This window comes from Arvicanthis niloticus, chromosome 11 (genome assembly GCF_011762505.2).
Source record: "Arvicanthis niloticus isolate mArvNil1 chromosome 11, mArvNil1.pat.X, whole genome shotgun sequence".
Taxonomy (NCBI): domain Eukaryota; kingdom Metazoa; phylum Chordata; class Mammalia; order Rodentia; family Muridae; genus Arvicanthis; species Arvicanthis niloticus.
This window is the reverse complement of record NC_047668.1, coordinates 13,150,790-13,172,054: the sequence shown is the minus strand read 5'-3', so window position 1 is coordinate 13,172,054 and position 21,265 is coordinate 13,150,790. Positions and strand designations below refer to the sequence as shown.

At 38.4% G+C, this 21,265-nt stretch overlaps 1 protein-coding gene across 7 annotated transcripts in view; it reads right to left on the bottom strand.

Moving 5' to 3' along the window:
• Window positions 1-21,265, bottom strand: part of Ralgapa1 (Ral GTPase activating protein catalytic subunit alpha 1) — a 210,746-nt gene that overhangs the window by 79,404 nt on the left and 110,077 nt on the right. For all 7 annotated transcript variants that reach the window (XR_013113153.1, XM_034514151.2, XM_034514149.2 and 4 more), the window contains 7 exons: window positions 18,253-18,378; window positions 17,321-17,379; window positions 15,998-16,106; window positions 14,521-14,631; window positions 11,023-11,091; window positions 739-873; window positions 166-349 (listed from right to left, as the gene is read on the bottom strand). Coding sequence is in view for 6 of the 7 variants with exons in the window: in XM_034514151.2 (XP_034370042.1) it covers window positions 166-349; window positions 739-873; window positions 11,023-11,091; window positions 14,521-14,631; window positions 15,998-16,106; window positions 17,321-17,379; window positions 18,253-18,378 (793 nt within the window). In the remaining variant the exon portion in view is untranslated. The remainder of the gene's footprint in view (window positions 1-165; window positions 350-738; window positions 874-11,022; window positions 11,092-14,520; window positions 14,632-15,997; window positions 16,107-17,320; window positions 17,380-18,252; window positions 18,379-21,265) is intronic.

Below are 21,265 nucleotides of genomic sequence, written 5' to 3'. Positions count from 1 at the left end.
CAATACACAAAATTAGTAATTGTTATTTCTTAAACTGAAAAGTAACTCATGATAGGTAAATACATGGCTAGGTACACAACTATAGCTAGAAACCTGTTTTCATGCATGGCCTTAGATTACACCTTGCCAGAAGCCAGCCATTGTCTTGAGGAAAACTCCCATTACCTTCTGTCACAGGCTGCAGTTTAGAAGACCGTTCTGAATCAGGAGAGTGTAGAGGCTCAGGTTCTTTCAGACTTTCCAAATGCATAAAAGGATCATAATCTACAGATGCCAAATCAGAAAGGCTTATTGGAAAGTACTTTGGATTGCTAAAACTTTGCGCTCCATATACACACCCATGTAATACCTAGGGGGGAAAGGAAATATGAACATAATACAAAGTCACTGGTAACATAAAAGCTTGAGAAAAACTTAAATATTTTAAAACTTAGCTCTTTAATGAAGGTAATATTTATTATCTCATAAAAAGATGAATGAAATGTAACCAATAGCTTTCATATTCCCCAAATTTAACCCCTCTCAAACTTGTGTAATGGAACAAAAAGGTTGTCTTGTAAGAAGTACTTATAAATTACATTTAGGTTCTTTAAGCAATGTCTATGTATTTTAGAAAATATCTAGTTTTAAACAATGAAAATGTTATACTCAGAAATGTTACTATATACTGAATGTTATTCCAGTAGTTTTAAAAATACTTGGTTATAAAATAAATACTACATAAGCAAGAAGATATACCTTATAAATGCAGTTGAGGACAGATTTTTCTGTCTTATCATTTTCTGTTCCTGTAGCATGGACTGGTTGGAGTAGTGTCTTTAAAGGTAAGGCCATGATCCAGTCCAGAAGGCAAAGAAGTAATGAGACAACCAACTGTAACAAATAACAATAAAATGATTATCAGTGAAAATTTATAAGAGAAAGCTTTCCCCATCTACTTCTTCTAAGGAAGGCTCTCATGTAGCCAAGAATGGAGCAGCTATGATGATGGTCTAATAACTTGTTAGGATCTAGAACCACCAAGGAGACAAATTCCTATATGTCTGTGAGAGTTTCTAAATTGGATTGGGAGATTCTGTCTCGAAATAATAGGGTGGAAAACAATTGAGAAAAACACCAAACATGAACCCCTGGCCTCCATATAAACATGCATACATGCGCACACGCATGTACACACCCATAGATATATACATGCAGGAAAGTTTTTTTTTTTAATTTACTTTATTGGATATATTTACATTTCAGATTTTATCCCCTTACCACCATTCCCCCACCACACAGGGACCTCCTAGCCCATCCCCCCTCCTTATGCTGCTATGAGAATGTGCCTCCACCTACCCCCATCCCACCTCCCCACCCTCGAATTCCTCCCTCAGTGTTCATTCTTCATGGGACCAAAAATCTCCTCTCCCACCTATGCTCGACAAGGCCATCCTCCCCTTCATGTACAGATGGAGTCATGGGTCCCTTCCTATGTGCTCCCAGGCTGGTGGTTTAGACCTTGGGGAGCTCTGGTTGGTTGGTATTGTTGCTCTCCCCATGGGGCCACAAACCCTTTCTACTCCTTCAGTCTTCTCTCTAGCTTCTCCATTGGAGGACCCTTGATCAGATCAGTGGTTAGCTGTGAGCATTGTCCAGCCTTTGGCAGACTTCTAAGGAGACAGCTATATCAGGCTCTTGTCAGCATGAACTTCCAGCCATCCACATCAGTGTCTACCTTTGGTGACTGTACATGGGATGGATACCCAGGTGGAATGGTCTCCAGATGGCCCCTCCTTCAGTTTCTGTCCCACACTTTGTTTTCATATTTGCGCCCTTGAGTATTTTTGTTACTCCTTCTAAGTAGGACTGAAGCATCCACACTTGGTCTTCCTTCTTCATGAGCTTCATGTGGTCTGTGAGTTGAGTCTTGGCTATTCACATGTTAGCTTTTGTGCTAACATCCACTATCAGTGAATAAATACCATGTGTGTTCTTTTGTGATTGGGTTAACTCACTCAGGATGATAATTTCTAGTTCCATCCATTTGCCTAAGAATTTCTCGAATTCATTATTTTTAATAGCTGAGTTATACTCCATTGTGTAAATGTACCACATTTTTTGTATCCATTCCTCTGTTGAAGGACATCTGGGTTCTTTCCAGCTTCTGGCTATTATAAATAAGGCTGCTATGAACATAGTGGAGCATATGTCCTTGTTATATGTTAGAGCATCTTCCGGGTATATGCCCAGGAGTGGTATAGCTGGATCCACAAGTAATGCTATGTCCAATTTTCTGAGGAACCTCCAGACTGATTTCCAGAGTGGTTGTACCAGCTTGCAGTCCCACCAACAATGAAGGAGTGTTCCTCTTTCTCCACATCCTCGCCAGCATCTACTATCATCTGAGTTTTTGATCTTAGCCATTCTGACTGCTGTGAGGTGGTATCTCAGGGTTGTTTTGATTTCCATTTACCTGGTTACTAAGGATGTTAAGTATTTCTTAAGGTGCTTCTTGGCCATTCTAGTTTTCTCAGTTGAGAATTCTTTGTTTAGCTCTGTACCCCATTTTTAATAGGTTATTTGGTTGTCTGGAGTCTAATTTCTTGAATTCTTTGTATATATTGGATATTAGCCCTCTATCAGATATAGGCTTGGTAATGATCTTTTCCCAATCTGTTGGTTGCCGTTTTGTCTTATTGACAGTCTCCTTAGCCTTATAGAAGCTTTGCAATTTTATGAGGTCCCATTTGTCAATTCTTGATCTTAGAGCATAAGCCATTGGTGTTCTGTTCAGGAACATTTCCCCTGTGCCTAAGTATTCGAGGGTCTTCCCCACCTTCTCTTCTACTTGTTTCAGTGTATCTGGTTTTGTGTGAAGGTCCTTTATCCACTTGGACTTGAGCTTTGTACAAGGGGATAAGAATGGATTGATTTGCATCCTTCTACATACTGACCTCCAGTTGAACCAGCACCATTTGCTGAAAATGCTGTCCTTTTTTCACTGGATGGTTTTAGCTCCTTTGTCAAAGATCAAGTGACCATAGGTGTGTGGGTTCATTTCTGGATCTTCAATTCTATTCCATTGATCTTCCTGCCTGTCTCTGTACCAATACCATGCAGTTTTTATCACTATTGCTCTGTAGTACAGCTTGAGGTCAGGGATGGTGATTCCCCCAGCAGTTCTTTTATTGTTGAGAATAGTTCTAGCTATCCTGGGTTTTTTGTTGTTCCAAATGAATTTGCAAATTGCTCTTTCTATCTCGATAAAGATATATACATGCAGGAAAGTTAAGGAGCTGAGATAGATGATAAATAAATGAGATAGATGAGAAAGTTAAGGAGATGAGATACCTTAAATGTGGGTAGTACTTTTACATGCACTGGGATGCAAAACTGAATAAAAAAAATGAAAGCAGGCAGGGAGACAGCATCCATTCCTCACTCTCTGCTCCTTAACAACACACATGGTGTGACTGTCTCATACTTTCCTTAAATTAAATTTATCAAGTATTTTATTAAAGACAAAAGAAAAAAAACCTAATACATTAGCCATAAATAACCTTGAATTACTGATCTTCCTGCTTTCACTTCCCAAGTACTGAGACCACAAATCTGTACCGACATGCCAGGTTTATGCAGTGCTGGAGATTGAGTCTAGGGCTTTGTCAATGCTAAGCAAGCATGTTATCCACTGGGTCATCTTCAGGCCTCCAATAAGGGATCATCAATAATCAATAAATCCATGTCTTATTCTTGGGCTTTAGAATTTATTATAGGAACCTAAATCATAACTTCAAATATAAATACCAGCATAGGTACACAATTCATTAATTATAAAAGTATATACATTGAGGTTAAAAAGTATAGTCCAGAGAAAAAGCATCCAAAGCTTGGTACCCTAAGCATGAGCTCAAAATAAATAAATAAATAAATAAATAAAATAAAAAAGGTAATATAACTGTATTCAATTAACTATATAAAGATATAAGGTTTTTGCTCATATATTAGCATCATACCTGCTTTCCATTATTCCCATTCATTTCTTATTTTTATGTATGTATGTGGAGAGTGGATGTACCATGAAGCTTGTGGAGGTCTGAGGACAACTTGTGGGAGTCGGCTTTCTCCTTCTACCATGTAGATTCTACAGATTAAACTTAGGTTGTTGGCCTTGGTAACAAATACTTATACCCACAGATCCATCTCATATCTAAACTTTCCTGCGTATGTATGTGTGTGCATGTTTGGTGTCTTTCTCAGTTACCCTTCATCTTATTATTTGAGACAGAATCTCCCACTACACCTAGTGTTCACTGATTCAGCTAGACTAGCTGGATAGCAAGCTCCTAGCATCCTCCTGCTTCCCCAGCACTGCGATCACTGGTGTGTACACTCAGCCTGGCTTTTTATGTTGTGCTGGGGGTCTGAAGTGAGGTCTTCATGCTTGCATGTCAGGCACTTTATAGTCTGAGCCACCTCTTTGGCCATTGCCATTTTCCTTTTCTAATGTATAACACCTCACTGAGTATCCTGTCAGAAAGCATTACTCATTTTACTAAATAAAAGCTTTCATTAAGTTTTGAGATAATAGATATCATAGATATCTATTATACTTTTACCCTAAGATAAAATTATCTTATGTATTAGATTTAAAAATCATAATTAATGTTAAATAATAATTAGTGATATGAAAGTGGCAATCAGGTAGCAGCAAGGATCTGCTCATCTTTAAAGATAAATTCTTCAAGTCAAAGTTTAATCCTATTCTAACCAATGGACCCTCACAAAACCAAAAACCTCCAAGTAAAAGAGAAAGTATCTGTGGTGGTTTGAATGACAATGGCCCCCAAAGGCTTTTATAAACACATTTCCCCCCAAAGGTGGAATTGTTTGAGAAAGATTAAGGGCACAGTCTTGCTGGAGGAGCTCTCTCACCACATGATATCTATGAGAAAAATGACTGTTCTAGTAAACCAACAATTGTTAGAAAAAACAGCCCATAAAAAAGTTTAAAATGCAACACTATGTTGATAAACAGGATACAAGGTTTGGGCCATTCTTTTGTTATCGAAGACATTACTGAGTTAGCTAATGAAATCTAAGTGAGATTTATAGCTTACATTACAATGAACAGATCAATGTTATCACCTAAATGTTGATAGCTGCACTTCGGTTATCTCAGGAAGAATATAATGAAGTTTGTATGCACTATGTGTAATATGTAGTATGTACACTCAGAAGGATAAATCAAGTATGGATTAAAGGGAGAAATAAAGTGAATTATATATTAACACCTCCTCCTACTTTCCTTAAAAATTCCCTATAATATGAAATTATGGGCTCTGGGTGCTTGCTTACCAATGCAGGAGGCTCTGAGTTCCATTTATAGCATCATAAAAAACAAACCCCAATAAACCCCTGAAATTAAATGTTCCAACTTAGAATTGAAATCAAAGTTCTGAATTGATGTCAATAGAAAGAGTAAAATCTATCTGCCAATGGTAGGTTCCTTTCTTCAGTTTCATATGTAGTAACAATTATACAAATGTGGGCAATTTAACCTAAATCTTTTCTCTGTCAGTTGGGATAAAAGTTTAGTTTTATTTAAAGTTGCAATAATTCCTATGAACTGCATAGTGACAGGGTTGTTTCTTCTTTTTCTTTAAAGATAACCATGATTTAAATGATCTTTTCTCTTTTTTCTTTTTCTGGCAGTACTGAGTGAGGATCAAACCGAGGACTTCTTGCATGCTAGGATGGTAGGCCAGTGCTCTACAGGTAAGCTCTATCTCCAGCTCCTTCAAACCTCTACCTCTGTATATGTTTAAAATTACAATTATATTGTTATGGTCACCAATACAATAAATTCTTTCAGAAATCTAAAATTCCTTGCTTATACAGAGCTTACTCATATTCTTACAAGCCCATGGCTAAGTAAGGTATATAGACCCACTGTAAGTAATTGGACTAGCACACATAAGAAATGTGTCTTTATACTGTGCCTGCCTTAACAGTATTCATGGTTCCTAGATAAAATAAGACAATTCAGTTAGTGCTCGTCTAAGTGTAATATATAAGCTTCACACAAAATCTTGATGGAAGAAAATGAAAGGTATAAGGATGTAAAACAGTGAAGAAAACCCAGTGAATTTAGGTAACACTCAAATGCTAATTCTCTTGAGAGGCAAGCCAGACAAGGAAAACAATAGGAATTTGAAACTACAGAGAAATCTGCTACTAGTTTGAGAAAGATGAAGTAAGTCAAGTTGAATGATCATTCCCTGTTGGTAAGTACATCCAGGTGAAAAGGGGGACCTGGATAAACTTTGGAAAAAACATTTTTCCCTCAGGTAATTGACTGGATTATGACAGTTTCCATACTAGCTTAAATCTGCTGTCACTTGTTACTGCTGATTAGTGGAAGAGTGAATGATAAAATGCATGAGCAGAAAAGCATTCAGGGGATTAATTCTGTTTCTCCTGAGTTTGTCTTCCTGTCTCTTCTACTGGCCCCTGAAGTCACTCCTGCTTGACCTCCCCTCTGCCTGCTCACTACCTTCTGTATTCAATCTTAACTGTCTCTCTGTAAGTGAACACATACATGCCTACAATTTTAATACTATTCTTGTGTTGACAGTGGCAACAGTTTTATTCTTGGCCTTGAGTTCGCTAAATAGCTTCACTGGTGGTATCTGGACTGAACTCTCAAAGGGTAAAGCACAGAAAACAGTTTTCTTCAGTATTTCTCATCAGTCCCCTGGATTTCTCCTTAGTTACAGATCCACTTTCTGGATAGTTATTTACATTCCTTTAGCCTTGGTTTAGATCATCATCATTGTTGAGACCTTTTTTTGGTTTTAACAACTTTTATTCCACTTAAGTAACTCATTATTGTTTCTCAAGTGACTTTTCACAAAATTTATCCTATTTCATTGTACATTAAACACTTTAAGAAAAGCAATTTCAAAGAAAGACTTTTCCACAAAAGTCCAAGGTTCTTCTTACTATATTCAAAGGCCTTTAAAATCCAGCCATTTCCTATTTCTGCAATTTCATGTTTCTCAATTATCAACCATATACAGCACATTCTATGAATATGGAACTGTATTACAACAGAACACTATTCATATATTTTGTGATTCACAAAAAGGATTAAGAAAGCAGGGGAAAAGTATACATTTTTAATAATAGCTCTGACTCCATAAACAAGATGATTGTTAGCATTCTGTCACATTTCCCCAAAACACTTTGTTCTGTTTTCCATCTCTGTGACAACGTCATTCCTTCTATTTAGAATAACTCTAGTCCTCGTCCTGTGTAGAACACCCTGCTCATCATGGAGAAGATCCTTCTCCTCCCTTAATCATTGCTTCTCCTGTAAGCTAGGCTCTCTTGTAATGCAGCCACTTTCACTTATATTTTATTTATTTAGAGACTTGTATGTGGGGTGGGGGGGGGAGAGAGAGAGAGAGAGAGAGAGAGAGAGAGAGAGAGAGACAGACACTGAACGTGAGTGTTAGTAGGCCAAGGGACAATTTGCAGGAATCAGTCCTTTCTTCCAAAACATAGGTCCTGGGGACTGAATGCATCAGGACTGGTAGCAGCACCTTTACTGGTAAACCATTTTGTTGGCTCTCTTCAACTTTTTATAGTTAACATTTAACTCATTTGTGCCTCTAATATTTAAATTCCACTAGAGTAGAAAATATCATTTTTAATTCTGCTTAACTAGTGTCAACAGAACACTATTCATATATTTTGTGATTAATAAAAAGGATTAAGAAAGCAGGGGAAAATTTGGTAATATAGACTTTTCATAATAGCTCTGAATCCATAAACAAGATTGTCAGCATTCATTCCATCCCCACAGTTACCTGGCAACAGCCAGGCAGGCCTGGCCCACTATAAAAGGGGCTGCTTTTCCCCTCCTCTCTCTCTTGCTCTTGCTCTTTTGATCCCTCTGTCCCCTCACCTCCTCTCTGCACATGCTCATGGCCAGCCTCTACTTCTCTACTCTCTCCCCCTTTCTCTGCTTCTCTCTGCTTCTACTACCCTCTTCACTCCCCTCCCCACACACTGAATAAACTCTACTCTATACTATACCTGTGTGTGGCTGGTCCCTCAGGGGGAAGAGATGCCACTTGGCCCACTGAGACATCCCCCTCCTCCATACCTCACCATACACCCCCATTGAATACATTCTCTTTATCTTCTTATAAACACATCAATGATATAAAAAGGAAAATTAGTTATTCACAAATTGTTTACAAACTGGGCTTTGAATTTATGCTGCAACTGTAGAGTGAAAAATTATAAAGGCCATTTTATGAAATATGTGTAGATTTTTCGCCTTAGACCTGAGCAGAAAAGTGCAGATTCCAGAACACGGAACTGAAAATAAGATTTCAGGCCTTCACTTTCCCTGGGGCACATTCCGGGTGGAAGAGGCCCAAGGCAGGAAGGCATTCCTGACCACAGATAAAAGATGCAAGCCACCTAGGTGGGGCTATAGCAGGAAGAAGTAAAGATAGTTAATCTGAAATAGTTGATAAATGACAGGGTGGGACACAGTGACATGGTAAACCATTCAGGGTGGGTTTCTCTGGAATGTTTCGCTATTCTTATGTTATGTATCCTTGGTAACCCCTCACCCCCGCCTCACTCCCCTGGTTTGTGGTTTTTCTCTTTAAAACGCTCCACGGACTGGATGTTGGGGTGTATGTACTCCTGCGCGTGTATGTGGTCACACCGCTGGCTTCCAGCTCTTTTCCCTAATAAACATTGCATCCAGGTATGGTTTCTTGTGATCTTTGGGTGGTCGTGATTTCCTGAAACTTGAGGAAGGGTCTCCCGAGTATGGGGGTCTTCACAACTATACACATGAAAGATTCTTGACTAAAATTAGATTATAAGTTGAACATCCTTAATACAAAATCTCTAATCTAAAATCCTCAAAAATTCAAAACTTTGTGAGTACTAACATATTTCTATAAGTAGAAAAGTCAAACTTGATCTCATATTGTGGAGAGCATTTTTGTGGCCACTTGCTTCTAGACACTTGGAGGGAATTCAGGACAAAAGAAGTAATAAGCTCAAGGTTGGAATCTGACTTTGGGCCAGGACTCAGGAAATAGACCCAGATTAAGAACATTTACATTTGGGTTAATGCAAATCTCAGAACAGGCTCAGAGGAGGCATCTGTGGCATTCCTTTTGTCTTGGTCATCCAGACTAGCCCCTAGAAAGTGTTTACCAGATTTTATTTATTGCCTTGCTTGTTTCTTGGCCCAGAACTGATATTATCATTTTGCATGTACTTAAAGTGGTACAAAAGCAGACTGAAAAAATAAACCTGCTTCAGCCTCAGAACTGGCTGGGGTCATGCTACAGTTGTAGAGTGAAAAATTATAAAGACCATTTTATAAAATATATACAGGCTTTTTCTTTACCCCTAGACCTGAGCAAAAGAATGCCAGTTCTAGAAAGCAGAACTAAATGTAAGATTTCAGGCCTTCACTGCCTTGGGATACATTCCGGGAAGAGTAACATTCCTCAAGCCTCAGGGAAGAAAACCCACCTGTGGGTGGGGAAGGCCCAAAGCAGGAAGACACATTCCTGACCACAGAGAAAGATGCAAGTCATCTGGGTGGTTCCAAGAACTAGCTAACTTTCCACTGTTCTTGGTTACCTCTCCCCCCCACCCCCCGCACCCCCCCCCCCAGGTCTTCCCAGTGTTACAGCCTGCTGATATTCAAAATTTGTAAAGCAACCAATCATGTGTAACCGCACGAAAATTCCTCCCTTTCCCCACCTCATGCTATAAAAAAGCCCCTCAGCTTGCTGGCCTTTTGTCAAATTCTGTTCCTGCATGGACGAGCAGTTTGACCGTTGGCTAGCCAACTCTCCCCAATAAACCAGGTACGGTGTCTTGTGATTTTTGGGTGGCTGTGATTTCCCGAGACTTGAGTAAGGGTCTCCCGAGTTTGGGGGTCTTCACAGTGTTGTCTAATTGTCTTTTTTCTTTTCAATCCTTGCTCCTGCCCTGGAGAACCTGTTGACTGATTGAGCTCGCTTGATCATCATATGACAGGATGTACCAAATTTAGGTGCACTAAATTATTGCATAAATTATCCTCAGATATAAGATGTACAGAAAATATAAAAAAATTTTTTTGTTTAGACTTGAGTCCCAACCCCAAGACAGCCCAAAATATATATGAAAACCTTTAAGAAGTCTAAAACACTTATACAATCCTCAAACTTCTTATCCTTTCTATTCAAAAGGCAGAAGCAGGTGGCTGTCAAAGTTCGAGGTTACCGTGATCTACAGAGCGAGTTACAGGACAGCCAGGACAACACAGAGAAACCCCATCTCTAAACACAAGAAAAAAAAAAAAAAAAAAACACCACCAACAAACAAGAAATATGCTTCTAATATAGTCTATGCTCTATTTATTATAAATATCGTTACCTTCCACTGATAACAGCTATACTGATTATCTCCAGAGGTGATAAATTTTTCAGAATATCTAACAACTTCATAATCTGGCAGATTATAGTAAAATCATTATAAGTAAACATAATGTTTGCTAAGATTCCTTACTCTGATATCTTAAGACAGTCAAATGTCCATGTAATTAAAACTAGAATGAACTTTGTTTAAAACTTTATTTATTTAACGTGCATAAATATTTTGTCTACATCTATGTCTATTCACCACATGTGTGCCTGGTGCCATGAGGAGAAGGAGCTGGATGCCCTGGTACTCCCGTGAGCCTCTATATGAGTCTGAGAACTGAACCTGCATCCTTTGGAATAGCAATAAGTGCTCTTAACTGCTGAACCATCTCTCCAGTCTATAAAATAAACTTTTTATACCTAAGTAATAAAACGTTATAGTATATTATACTTTATTTTAATTTAAAATAAAGATGATATATAAATAATAGATGAGTTATCATATAAATATTTGTACCTTTAAACTCTTAAATTTAAATATTCAAGAAAAATACATATTTAACGTCAAAAATTTTAAATTTACCCTCTTGTCCATTTCATATGATGAAGCTTCTGTACTTGGCAAAAGGTGGGTGATAGTTGCTATTAGGATCTGCAGGCAAAAGATGAATGAACAAGTAAATGAGTTTAAAATACATTAAATTCACTGTATTCCTTAAATTTTAATCATTACATGCTTAAGTAATAACATCTTTTGCTGTAAGTTTAACATCAATATAACATCTAAACACAGCATCTAACCCATACACTGTTACTTTAATTTGTACCATGTAAACCTTTCTTTTTTTATATTTATTTATTTTTATTTTATGTACATTGGTGTTTTGATTGAATGTATATCTATGTAAGGGTGTTGGGTCCCCTGGAACAACAGTTATGGATAGTTGTAAGCTGCCATGTGTGTGCTGGGAATTAAACCCAGGTCCTCTGAAAGAGCAGCCAGAGTTCTTAACCACTGAGCCATCTCTCCAGCCCCCATGTAAACTTTTAAAGTATAGTTAACAATGAATCATTTATAATCCTTAAGCAGAGAACCAAAATTACACACATATGTCCTGTCAATGATAAATCATTTTATACTATTTCAATTCATGAAGGTCAACTGATATGTATAAACACAGATATTTATTTCCATTAGAGGAAATCTAAAGACAGAGGTAAAGGGTTTATAAAAAATCATTATAAACCTCCCACCTCAAGAACCATATTCCACTGCCTTTCCAGATCTCACTATCTATGTGAACTGAGAAGCCTGTATCCAAATGCTTCAAAATCTAAAAATTTGAGAGTATATTCCAAAAGGTTTGGGGAATAAATAACTCAGTGGGGGATATCCCTCAATTGGTAGAGTATTTGTCTAGGATGCAGGAATCCCTCAGTTATATTCACAGAATTCCATAAAAATGAGCCTGATGGAACAAGCCAGCAATCCCAGCAACTGGGAAGGAGAAGCAGGAGGATCAAGAGGACCAGGAGTTTAAGGTATCCTCAGCTATACAGTAAGTTTCAGTTCAGCCTGGGCAATATGAGACTCTGTCTTTAAACTTAAAAGGTTTGGGTTTTAGAGAATTTCAGATTTTTGGATTAGGGATGTTTACCTGACAGAGTCTATGAAAAGTATTCCAAGACAGGGGAAAAAAACAAAAAATAAAAAACAAACAAACAGAAAAACAAAACCCCCTGAACTTAAACTTCTGATAAACAAGCATTCCAGAAAAGGAATACTCAAGATATGTATCTGTCGGGCAGTTTTGGCGCACGCCTTTGATCCCAGCACTTGGGAGGCAGAGGCAGGCGGATTTCTGAGTTCGAGGCCAGCCTGGTCTACAGAGCGAGTTCCAGGACAGCCAGAGAAACCCTGTCTCGAAAAACCAAAATATATATATATATGTGTATATATATATATATATATATATATATATATATATATATATATATATATATACACATATATATATGTAAGTATACTCCTTGATAAAAGAGTGCTTTAAATTAACAATTATTAAAAGCACCAAAAATTACATAAAAATATGAAATAAAGAACATGACAAACACTCTTGGGTTCAAGTTGCCTGCCTATCTAGGCCTCCTGCCTATCTAGGGTTGCAAGTATGTGCACCATTCTCAGGGTTTGTTTTAAAGGAATATTTAATCTACGTGAGTCTTTTGTCTGCATGTTTGTATCTACAGCATGTTCATTACTGCCCAGGAAGGTGCAGATGGGTTGTGAGCTACAGTGTGGAATCAAACTTGGGGTTTCTGCAAGAGCAACCAACATTGTTAGCCATTGAGCCATCTCTCCATCATATCCCTTCCTTCTCCTCTTCCTTCTCCTCCTCTTCCTTCTCCTCCTCTTCCTTTTCTTCCTCTTCTCTTTTACTTACATGTCCATTTGAATATTTGTAGGTTTGCATACTGTCTGTGTGTATAAGTGTTCAAGAAAGCCAGATAGTGGTCCATGGCACTGGAGCTACAGAAGTTGGGGGCTACCTGATGTGAGTACCGGGACTGAGGTCAGGTTCTCTGGAAGGCTAGTGCTTGTAATTGCTAAGCCACCTCACCAGGCCCATTCCCAGCTTCTTTTCTTTTTTCTTTTTTTAATTTATGTTCACATATGTTTGTCTATGTGTGGCTATGTACATCCAAGTGCAGGCTGTGTGGAGGTCAGAGCCATTGGATCTTTCTTTGGCTGGAGACTTAGGCAGCTGTAAGCCACTTGATGTGGGTCTAGGAACTGACCTCTAGTCAGCTGCAAGAAGAGTAGATGCTCTTAACTGCTGAGGCAGTTCCTTAGCACCCATTCTTAGCTTTTATTCAATTTCTTTTGTAGAAATTGGGATTGAACCTAAGCCCTTGCATATGCTAGGCAAGTAATCTACCATCATGCTACAACCCCAACTCATTAAAGATCACTATTTTGAAACAGGGTCTCAGTAAAATTTATATAAATAAAGTATACAGAAAAAGGCTTTATTTAGTTCTTCTCTCTTAAATAAGGTAAAGGAGTGAAGGGACTAATTCCTTGTGCCCTTCCCCCAGGCCTAAGCAGGCCTGCAAAGTCATTTACCACAATAGACCAAGCAACAATAGGACCTAGGAGAGGCATTGCATTACCAGCCTTGGTGCCTTGGAGCCTGCTACCTGAGCTAGGAAGAATGGACTGCCTGCTGAGCTAGCCGTGACACCTTCCGAACTGCTATCTCCTAGCCCAGCCCCTAGGCTGAACGGAGAAGAGACTCTGGGGGGTGGGCTTCCCCTTTATATGTGAAAGAGAACTTTGTCTAGGCTTCATCTCTTCTCACCCAGTTCCCTATTCTCAGCCTCTCTTGCAGGTGAACCCGTTCAGCTGTTGCTGCAGGTGGCAACAATTCCTTATATTAAAATATATTGAAGAATTAGATAGTGGAGAACTGGAGAACTGACTCTGTAGTGAAAAAGATTACCAGCTGCTTTTCTAGAGGACATTCAATCCTTAGCAACAGGTAGCTCACAACCTTCTGAGACTCCAATCTCAAGGATCTGCTGCTACACTCGTTTGGCCTTTGTAGGTCCAAGCACACAAGTGGCTCACACAAATGCAGGCAGGCAAAATCACTTTTACACATAAAATAAATGTATCTTAAAAACCAACCAGGAGCATACATGGGCCAGTTCGAGGCCCCTGGCACAAATATAGCAGAAGTCTACCTGATCTGACCTCAGTGGGAGAAAATAGGCTTAACCCTTGAGAGACTTGAGGCCCCAGGGAAGGGGGAGACCTGGTACGGGCAGGCGGAGCACCATCTTGAGGCAAGGGGAGGAGGAATGGGACAAGAAACTTTGGGAGGGGGGACCGATGGGGTGGGCGATGACTAGAATGTTAATAAATAAAATTTTAAAAATATGAAAAAATTATCAGGTAAAATAAACTAGTATTTACCTATGAGAAAATTAAAACCTATTAAAATAGCGTCATATTTCAAGGTATACATAAGGAGAAATTTTATAAGCTCATAATAAAAAATAATGAAAACTTATTTACCTGAATAATTTTCAAGGGAGAACCAGGCTGGTAAGTCTGAAGTCTGGGTACATAGTGAACCAGCATGTGAAGCATGTTACAAGCTACATGGGCAACTGTTTTATTAGCAAACTGCAAGAACAAAAATCATTATTATAAAAATTTATTCATCAATATTAGCTTCTGATAATTTAAATTTTTGTTTCCTTTTATCATAAATTTCACCTATTATATCATACATCTCTCAGAGCCTGTATTTGCAGTTTTTATTCAGTTCTTCACTTTGCTTAGCAAAGTGCCTCAAACATAACATACAATCAGTTAACCAGTATTATTCAAAAGTGCTTACCATGTAAAATTATATATCTAGTCTTAAACAGATGGTATTAAAAGTTTGAAGACAAAAATCATGAACATTCTTATAAGCAGGGCATGACGGGGCATATTTGAAATTCCAGCACTCAGAGTGCTAAAGTAAGAAAATCGTGAGTTCACGGACAGTCTGTTCTACTGAATCAGGTTAGCCTGGGTGAAATAGTGAGACTTTCTCTCAAACAATAACAGAAAAACAACCAACCAACCAACCAAACAAACAAACAAAAACCAACTAAAACACCCAAAATAATACCAAAATAGAATGAAATTTTAAAATTTATTCAGACTTTCCAAATGGCTAGATTATTTTTAATTATTTTAGACTATTTTTTTTAATGAGTGGAGATGTTCTGCCTGTATGTGCACCATGTGTGTTCCTGGTACCCAAGGAGGCCAGAATACGACACTGGGTACCTTGGAACTAGAGTTATAGATAGAGTTCTGAGTTGCTATGTGGATGCTGTGAGACTGAACTCAGGGTCCTCAGAAAGAGTAGTAAGTGCTCATAACCACTGAGCCATAGTTTCAGCCAAAGCCAAAATTTCAGTAATTTAGAAAGATCAGAGAGATCACAAAAATATTAGTTAAAAAACCAAGAGGGCTGGGAAGGTGGTTCCACTTGTGCCTACAGCCCGTGACTGGGACTCTGCCCTCAACATACACATAGATACATGCATACCTCTCTCCCTCCCTATTTTTCCCGTCTCCCTCTCTACCTCTCTACCTCTTTACCCTACCACTCTCTCCTTCTCTCCCTTATTCCCTCCCTCCCTCTCCTACTTCCACCTTTCCCCTCTATCTTACACACACACACACACACACACATACACACACACACAATCACCTCCCCCCTATATATGCTGGTTTCTTTTTTTTTTTTAATGGCTAGTTTCTTTTTAAAATGTCGTTCATATGTTTTTCAGGGAAAAAATCAAGTACAGAAAAGTTCAGAACAATGAGCTCATAACAAAAATACCTTAGACTCAAGAGTGGGACCAATTCTTAAGGTGAGTCAGAAATCAAGAGGTTAACGTACCAGTAAATGGTGAAAATGATCATTCAATGTCTGGGAAAAATCATGTGTTCTAAATGATCGCAATATATTTCATTATAGTTTTCTTACCTTTAATGAAACACAAATTACATTCAGTGCTTCTTTAATTTGAGGATGATGAGATTCATGGACTAATTCTTCACAAATCCAAATACCTAAACTGCAAAGTGCTACACATCTGGGGGGAAAAGACAGCAATGACACAAGGGACAAACATTCAAATAAAACAAAACTAAAGTATATTCACTGTTTAAGAGAATCAAAGACTTCGTTAGTTACAGTGATGAAGTTACTCTATAAGTTAGCTGAAAAAAAGAATGTGGCTTCATAGAATGACTTAGGCAGTGTTCCTTCTGTTTCTATTTTATGGAATAGTTGGAGGAATATTGATATCAGGTCTTCTTTGAAGGTCTGGCAGAATTCTGTACTAAATCCATCTGGCCCTGGGCTTTTTTTTTTTTTTGGTTGGGAGGTTTTTAATGACTTCTATTTCCTTAGGGGATATGGGCCTGTTTAGATAGTTTACCTGCTCTTGATTTAACTTGGTATGTGGTATATGTCTAGAAAACCATCCATTTCATCTAAATTTTTCAGTTTTGTTGAGTATAGGCTTTTGTAGTAGGATCTGATGATTTTTTTGAATTTCCTCATCTTCTGTTGTTATGTCTCCCTTTTCATTTCTGATCTTGTTAATTTGGATACTGTCTCTGTGCCCTTCAGTTAGTTTGGTTAAGGGACCAGTGAGAGACCCCATGTGTTAATGAAATAAAGTGGAGAGAAATAGAGGACAGCCTGTGTCTTCTTTGGCCTATGCACATGCATGCAGGAGCACCAGCATAGACATGTGTATACATTCATTCACACATACACACATAAAAAGAAAGGGAGAGTACGAATCTTCTGACAGTCTATTAAAATTCAACATCAAATAGGTGGCTATTAAAACATACTATTTCCTTAGATATATACAATTTTTATAATATAAATATTTTAATGAACACTGATGTCTACTCCTGTAATTCAAAGTACTTCATAAGGAATAATAACAAATGAAATACGATGTTTAAGTATATGTACTTAAACAAGATTAAGACAAGTTATTTTAGTTATGGAGGATGAAGACTTTTTGTTTGTTTGTTTTTTGTTTTTCGAGACAGGGTTTCTCTGTATAGCCTGGGCTGTCCTGGAACTCACTCTGTAGACCAGGCTGGCCTCAAACTCAGAAATCCACATGCCTCTACCTCCCAAGTGCTGGGATTAAAGGTGTGCGCCACCACTGCCCAGCAAATGAAGACTTTTAGAAGTCTGGAATAATTTGAAATGTGGTAATCAATTTTTACAAAATATCAAGAACAGTTGTTATATTGTTAGGTTTAAGAAGGACTGACTTACCGTGCAGGACCAGAGGGCTCATCTCTTGCTGAGCTTAATACAGTTTTAATTATAAGTTCCTAAAACAAGAAACAAAAAAATTAATGGAAGGAAAAAAAGGGAAAAAGAGAAAAGAAACACAAGAAATGACTAAGATTTCATGTCCTAATTCAACAAATATTAGTTGGCCATTCTGGGCCAGATAGTGTTCTGGGCAGGAGAAATAAAGTGGGTAAGTAAACAGTTTGTTCTTCAGCAAAATCTTAGCATTATTCTAAAACGTAACTAACAAATCATAAAATTTGTAACTAAATGACTTAAACACAGAATTTTTCACTATGGCTCACAATGCTGGGCCCAGAGCCTTGACAACACTTTTCATGGCACTCTCCTCCATCTTGCTCTAAGAGGTATTGAGTCCATAAGACTACTGAACATGTGATCACGTCATATTTCCTCTTTAAACAGAGGTTGACTTCTGCAGAGGCTCCAAACAACTTTTCACTAGTTTTCTAACTAGGGTTCACTGTTATGCCTGCTCCTGATGACTGTGCAAGCCCTTTAATGCTGCAGGTTTAGGAGACTGCCAATCCAAATAGCAGAAAAGTTCTATCACTTTGATAGACTTTATCAAGAAATAGAGAGTGGAAGTCAAAACACTTAGCTTCAGTTTGGCATCTTAATCTTGGAAGCTTGTATTACCAACATAGGTCTTGGGCCACAGGCTATTTCAACACATGCTCAGTGAGTGAAAGAATGACTCCTAAGGGACAGACATGTGAGTAGGCTTGACATTGAGAAAAGGTTTCAAAGCTTTTAAACCTGAAAAAGCTTTGCTCATAGTGGACATTCTAGTTTGATGCCTGGAGAATTAACATTCTTTAACAACTAGATATCAAAAAGAAAAGGGAGAAGACAGATTATATCTTATTATACTTCATCATATTTCTTACCTTAACATCTGTAAATTGAGACACAGCAATATCAGGAATGTTAGGATGGAGAGCAGGCAGTTCACAATATAAGTTGGGAAAGCAAACTAAAGATCCCAGAAGAACTTGTGCTTCCACTCTTGGTGCCTATATATCAGATTTAAGCAATCTTTAAAATGCTGTTTAATTTTGTCCTTAAACTACCATTAAAATATTCTGTTATATAATTACATTACACAGGGCAGCAAAAGCATGAAAAAACTCAAAAAGGAAAGAGAATGCTAGAGTTAGGTTTCCATCTAGAATTTCTAAAGAAAGTATGATTAATCTTAGTAAATATTGGACAAATAGCAAAACTTTTTTGAAAAGCAACCAATAAACAGAAATCATCTGCAGGTAATGAATTTTAAATAGGAATATAAGCTGGTACCAGCATACATTTAAGCTAATTAAAGGAAAATAAATATTTGTTTACTTATTGAGAGATGGCATACTGTTATATAGGCCAGGCTGGCTGGTCTTGAACTTGTGATACTCCTACTTCAGCTTCCCAAGTGCTGGGAATATGGCATGTTCAACCATGCCTAGCTAAATTATTTTAACTATAATTCATATTTCATTATCGTTCAAATAAGTTGATGACTTAGTGTCACTACTTTAGGATAATAAAAGGGATTAAATATTTATTAGCATTATAATTTATATTAATATAAATCCTAAAGTAAAAAGTGATTTTTGTTGCCTTTCATTTTATCTATCTATCTATCTATCTATCTATCTATCTATCTATCTATCTATCTATCTATCTATCTAATGGATTTTTGAGACAGGGTTTCTCTGTGTAGCCCTGGCTGTCCTGGAACTTGCTCTGTAGATCAGGCCAGCCTCAAACTCAGAAATCCGCCTGCCTCTGCCTCCCAAGTGCTCAGATTAAAGGCGTGCACCACCACTGCCTGGCGCCTTTCATTTTATTAAGTCCATTCTTTCAACACTAAACATTTCCTCTTTTGTTCTCTTACATGACCATTAAACAGGAACCAATGCATTATTTTATTTATTCACAATATTTACAAATTGGCCTATAGGTTTAAGAATACATAACAGACTAGCAGTTTAGTAAGATTTAAGCTTACATTACTCTTAGCAGAACAGAACAGACAATTTTTGTTGGACCTGTTAGAGTATACCTAAAATCCTTACCCTAAAGATGCTGAGGAAGGACATTCTTAAGTTGAAGCCAGTACTACCAGCAATACACTGTCTCAATCAAAGCAACAAAACAAAAGATAAAATACTTCATGTCCACATTTAAAAACAACTCAGACTTACAGATACGAAAGGGCAGGATAAACTCACATCAATCATCCTGGTTTAAAACCAAAGGACATAGTCAATAAGACAAATCAGCAACCTACAGATTAGGAAAAAAAATCTTCACTAACCCCACTTCCAATAGAGAGCTAATATCCAAAAAATATAAAGAACTCAAAGAGCTAACCACCAAAAAACCAAACAACCCAATCAAAAAATGGGGTATAGAACTCAACGGAGAATTTACAACTGAGGAATCTCAAATGGCTGAGAAGCACCAAAGGAAATGTTCAAAGTCCTTAGTGATCAGAGATATGAAAATCAAAATGACCCTGAGATTCCACCTTACACCAATCAGAATGGCTAAGATCAAAACCTCGGATGACAACACATGTTGGCAAGCATATGGAGAAAGAGGACCACTCCTCCATTGCTGTTGGGATTGCAAGCTGGTACAACCACTCTGGAAATCAATCTGGCAGTTCTTCCGAAAATTAGAAATAGCTCTAAAGGAAGACCCAGCTATACCACTTTTGGGAATATACTCAAAAGATGCCCCACCATGCCACAGGGGCACGTGTTCCACTATGTTCATAGTGACCTTGTTTGTGATAGCCAGAAGCTGGAAACAACCCATATGTCCCACGACAGAAGAATGGATACAGAAAATGTGGTTGGTTCATTTACACAATGAAATACTACTTAGCTATCAAGAACAAGGACATCTTGAGTTTTGCAGGCAAATGGATGGAACTAGAAAATATCCTGAGTGAGGTAACTCAGACCTAAAAGGACATGCATAGTATGTACTCACTAGTAAGTGGGTATTAGCCAAAACAAAAAAACAAAAAACAAAAAACAAAAAAACAGAATACCAAGATAGAGTCCACAGAACTCAAAAAGGTCAATAAGCTGAAGGGCCGAAGTGAGGACATCTCAGTCCCACTTGGGAGGGAGAAGAAAGCAGTCACAAGGGAGGAAGGAGGGACCTGGGAGAGCAAGTGGGGGGGGGGGAGAGTGGGAAACATGATCTGGTATAGGGTGGGGGGAAAAGGACTGAAGCCCTGAGGGCCAGAATGAAGACAGACAACCTCCAGAGGTAGGAGGTTAGAGGGATGCACCATAGACCTGAGAGGTGAGAGACTCTCAGGACTCAAAGGGAGGGACCTCAGATGAAATGCCAGTGGGGAGAGGGAACTTAAAAAGCTCGCCTCCAGCAGGAAGACAGGCATCAAATGGGGGAGGAGGTTGCTATTCCACAGTCTTGACCCATAATTGTTCCTGTCTGAGAGAACAGCAGGAGAGGAGCCTGGAGAAAAGAAGGTCCAGGGACAGGCCCAAAGTGAGATCCAGCTCAAGGGGAGGCTCTAAGATCTGACACTATTACTGAGGCTGTGGAGTGCCCACAAAATGGGATCTATCATGACTGCCCTCCAAAAGGCCCAGCTAAAAGACTCAGATGCAGATATTTGCACCCAACCAATGGACAAAGCTGCTGACCCCTAAGACTGAATTAGGGAAAAGCTGGAAGAAGGTGAGGAGGAGGACGACTCTGTAGGAGCACCAGCAGTCTCAATTAAGCTGGACCCCCAAGATCTCTCAGACACTGGACAACCAACCAGGCAATATAAACCACCTGATATGAGGCCCTCAATACATATACAGCAGAGGACTGCTGGGTCTGTGTTCAGTCAGAGAAGATGCACCTAACCCTCAAGAGACT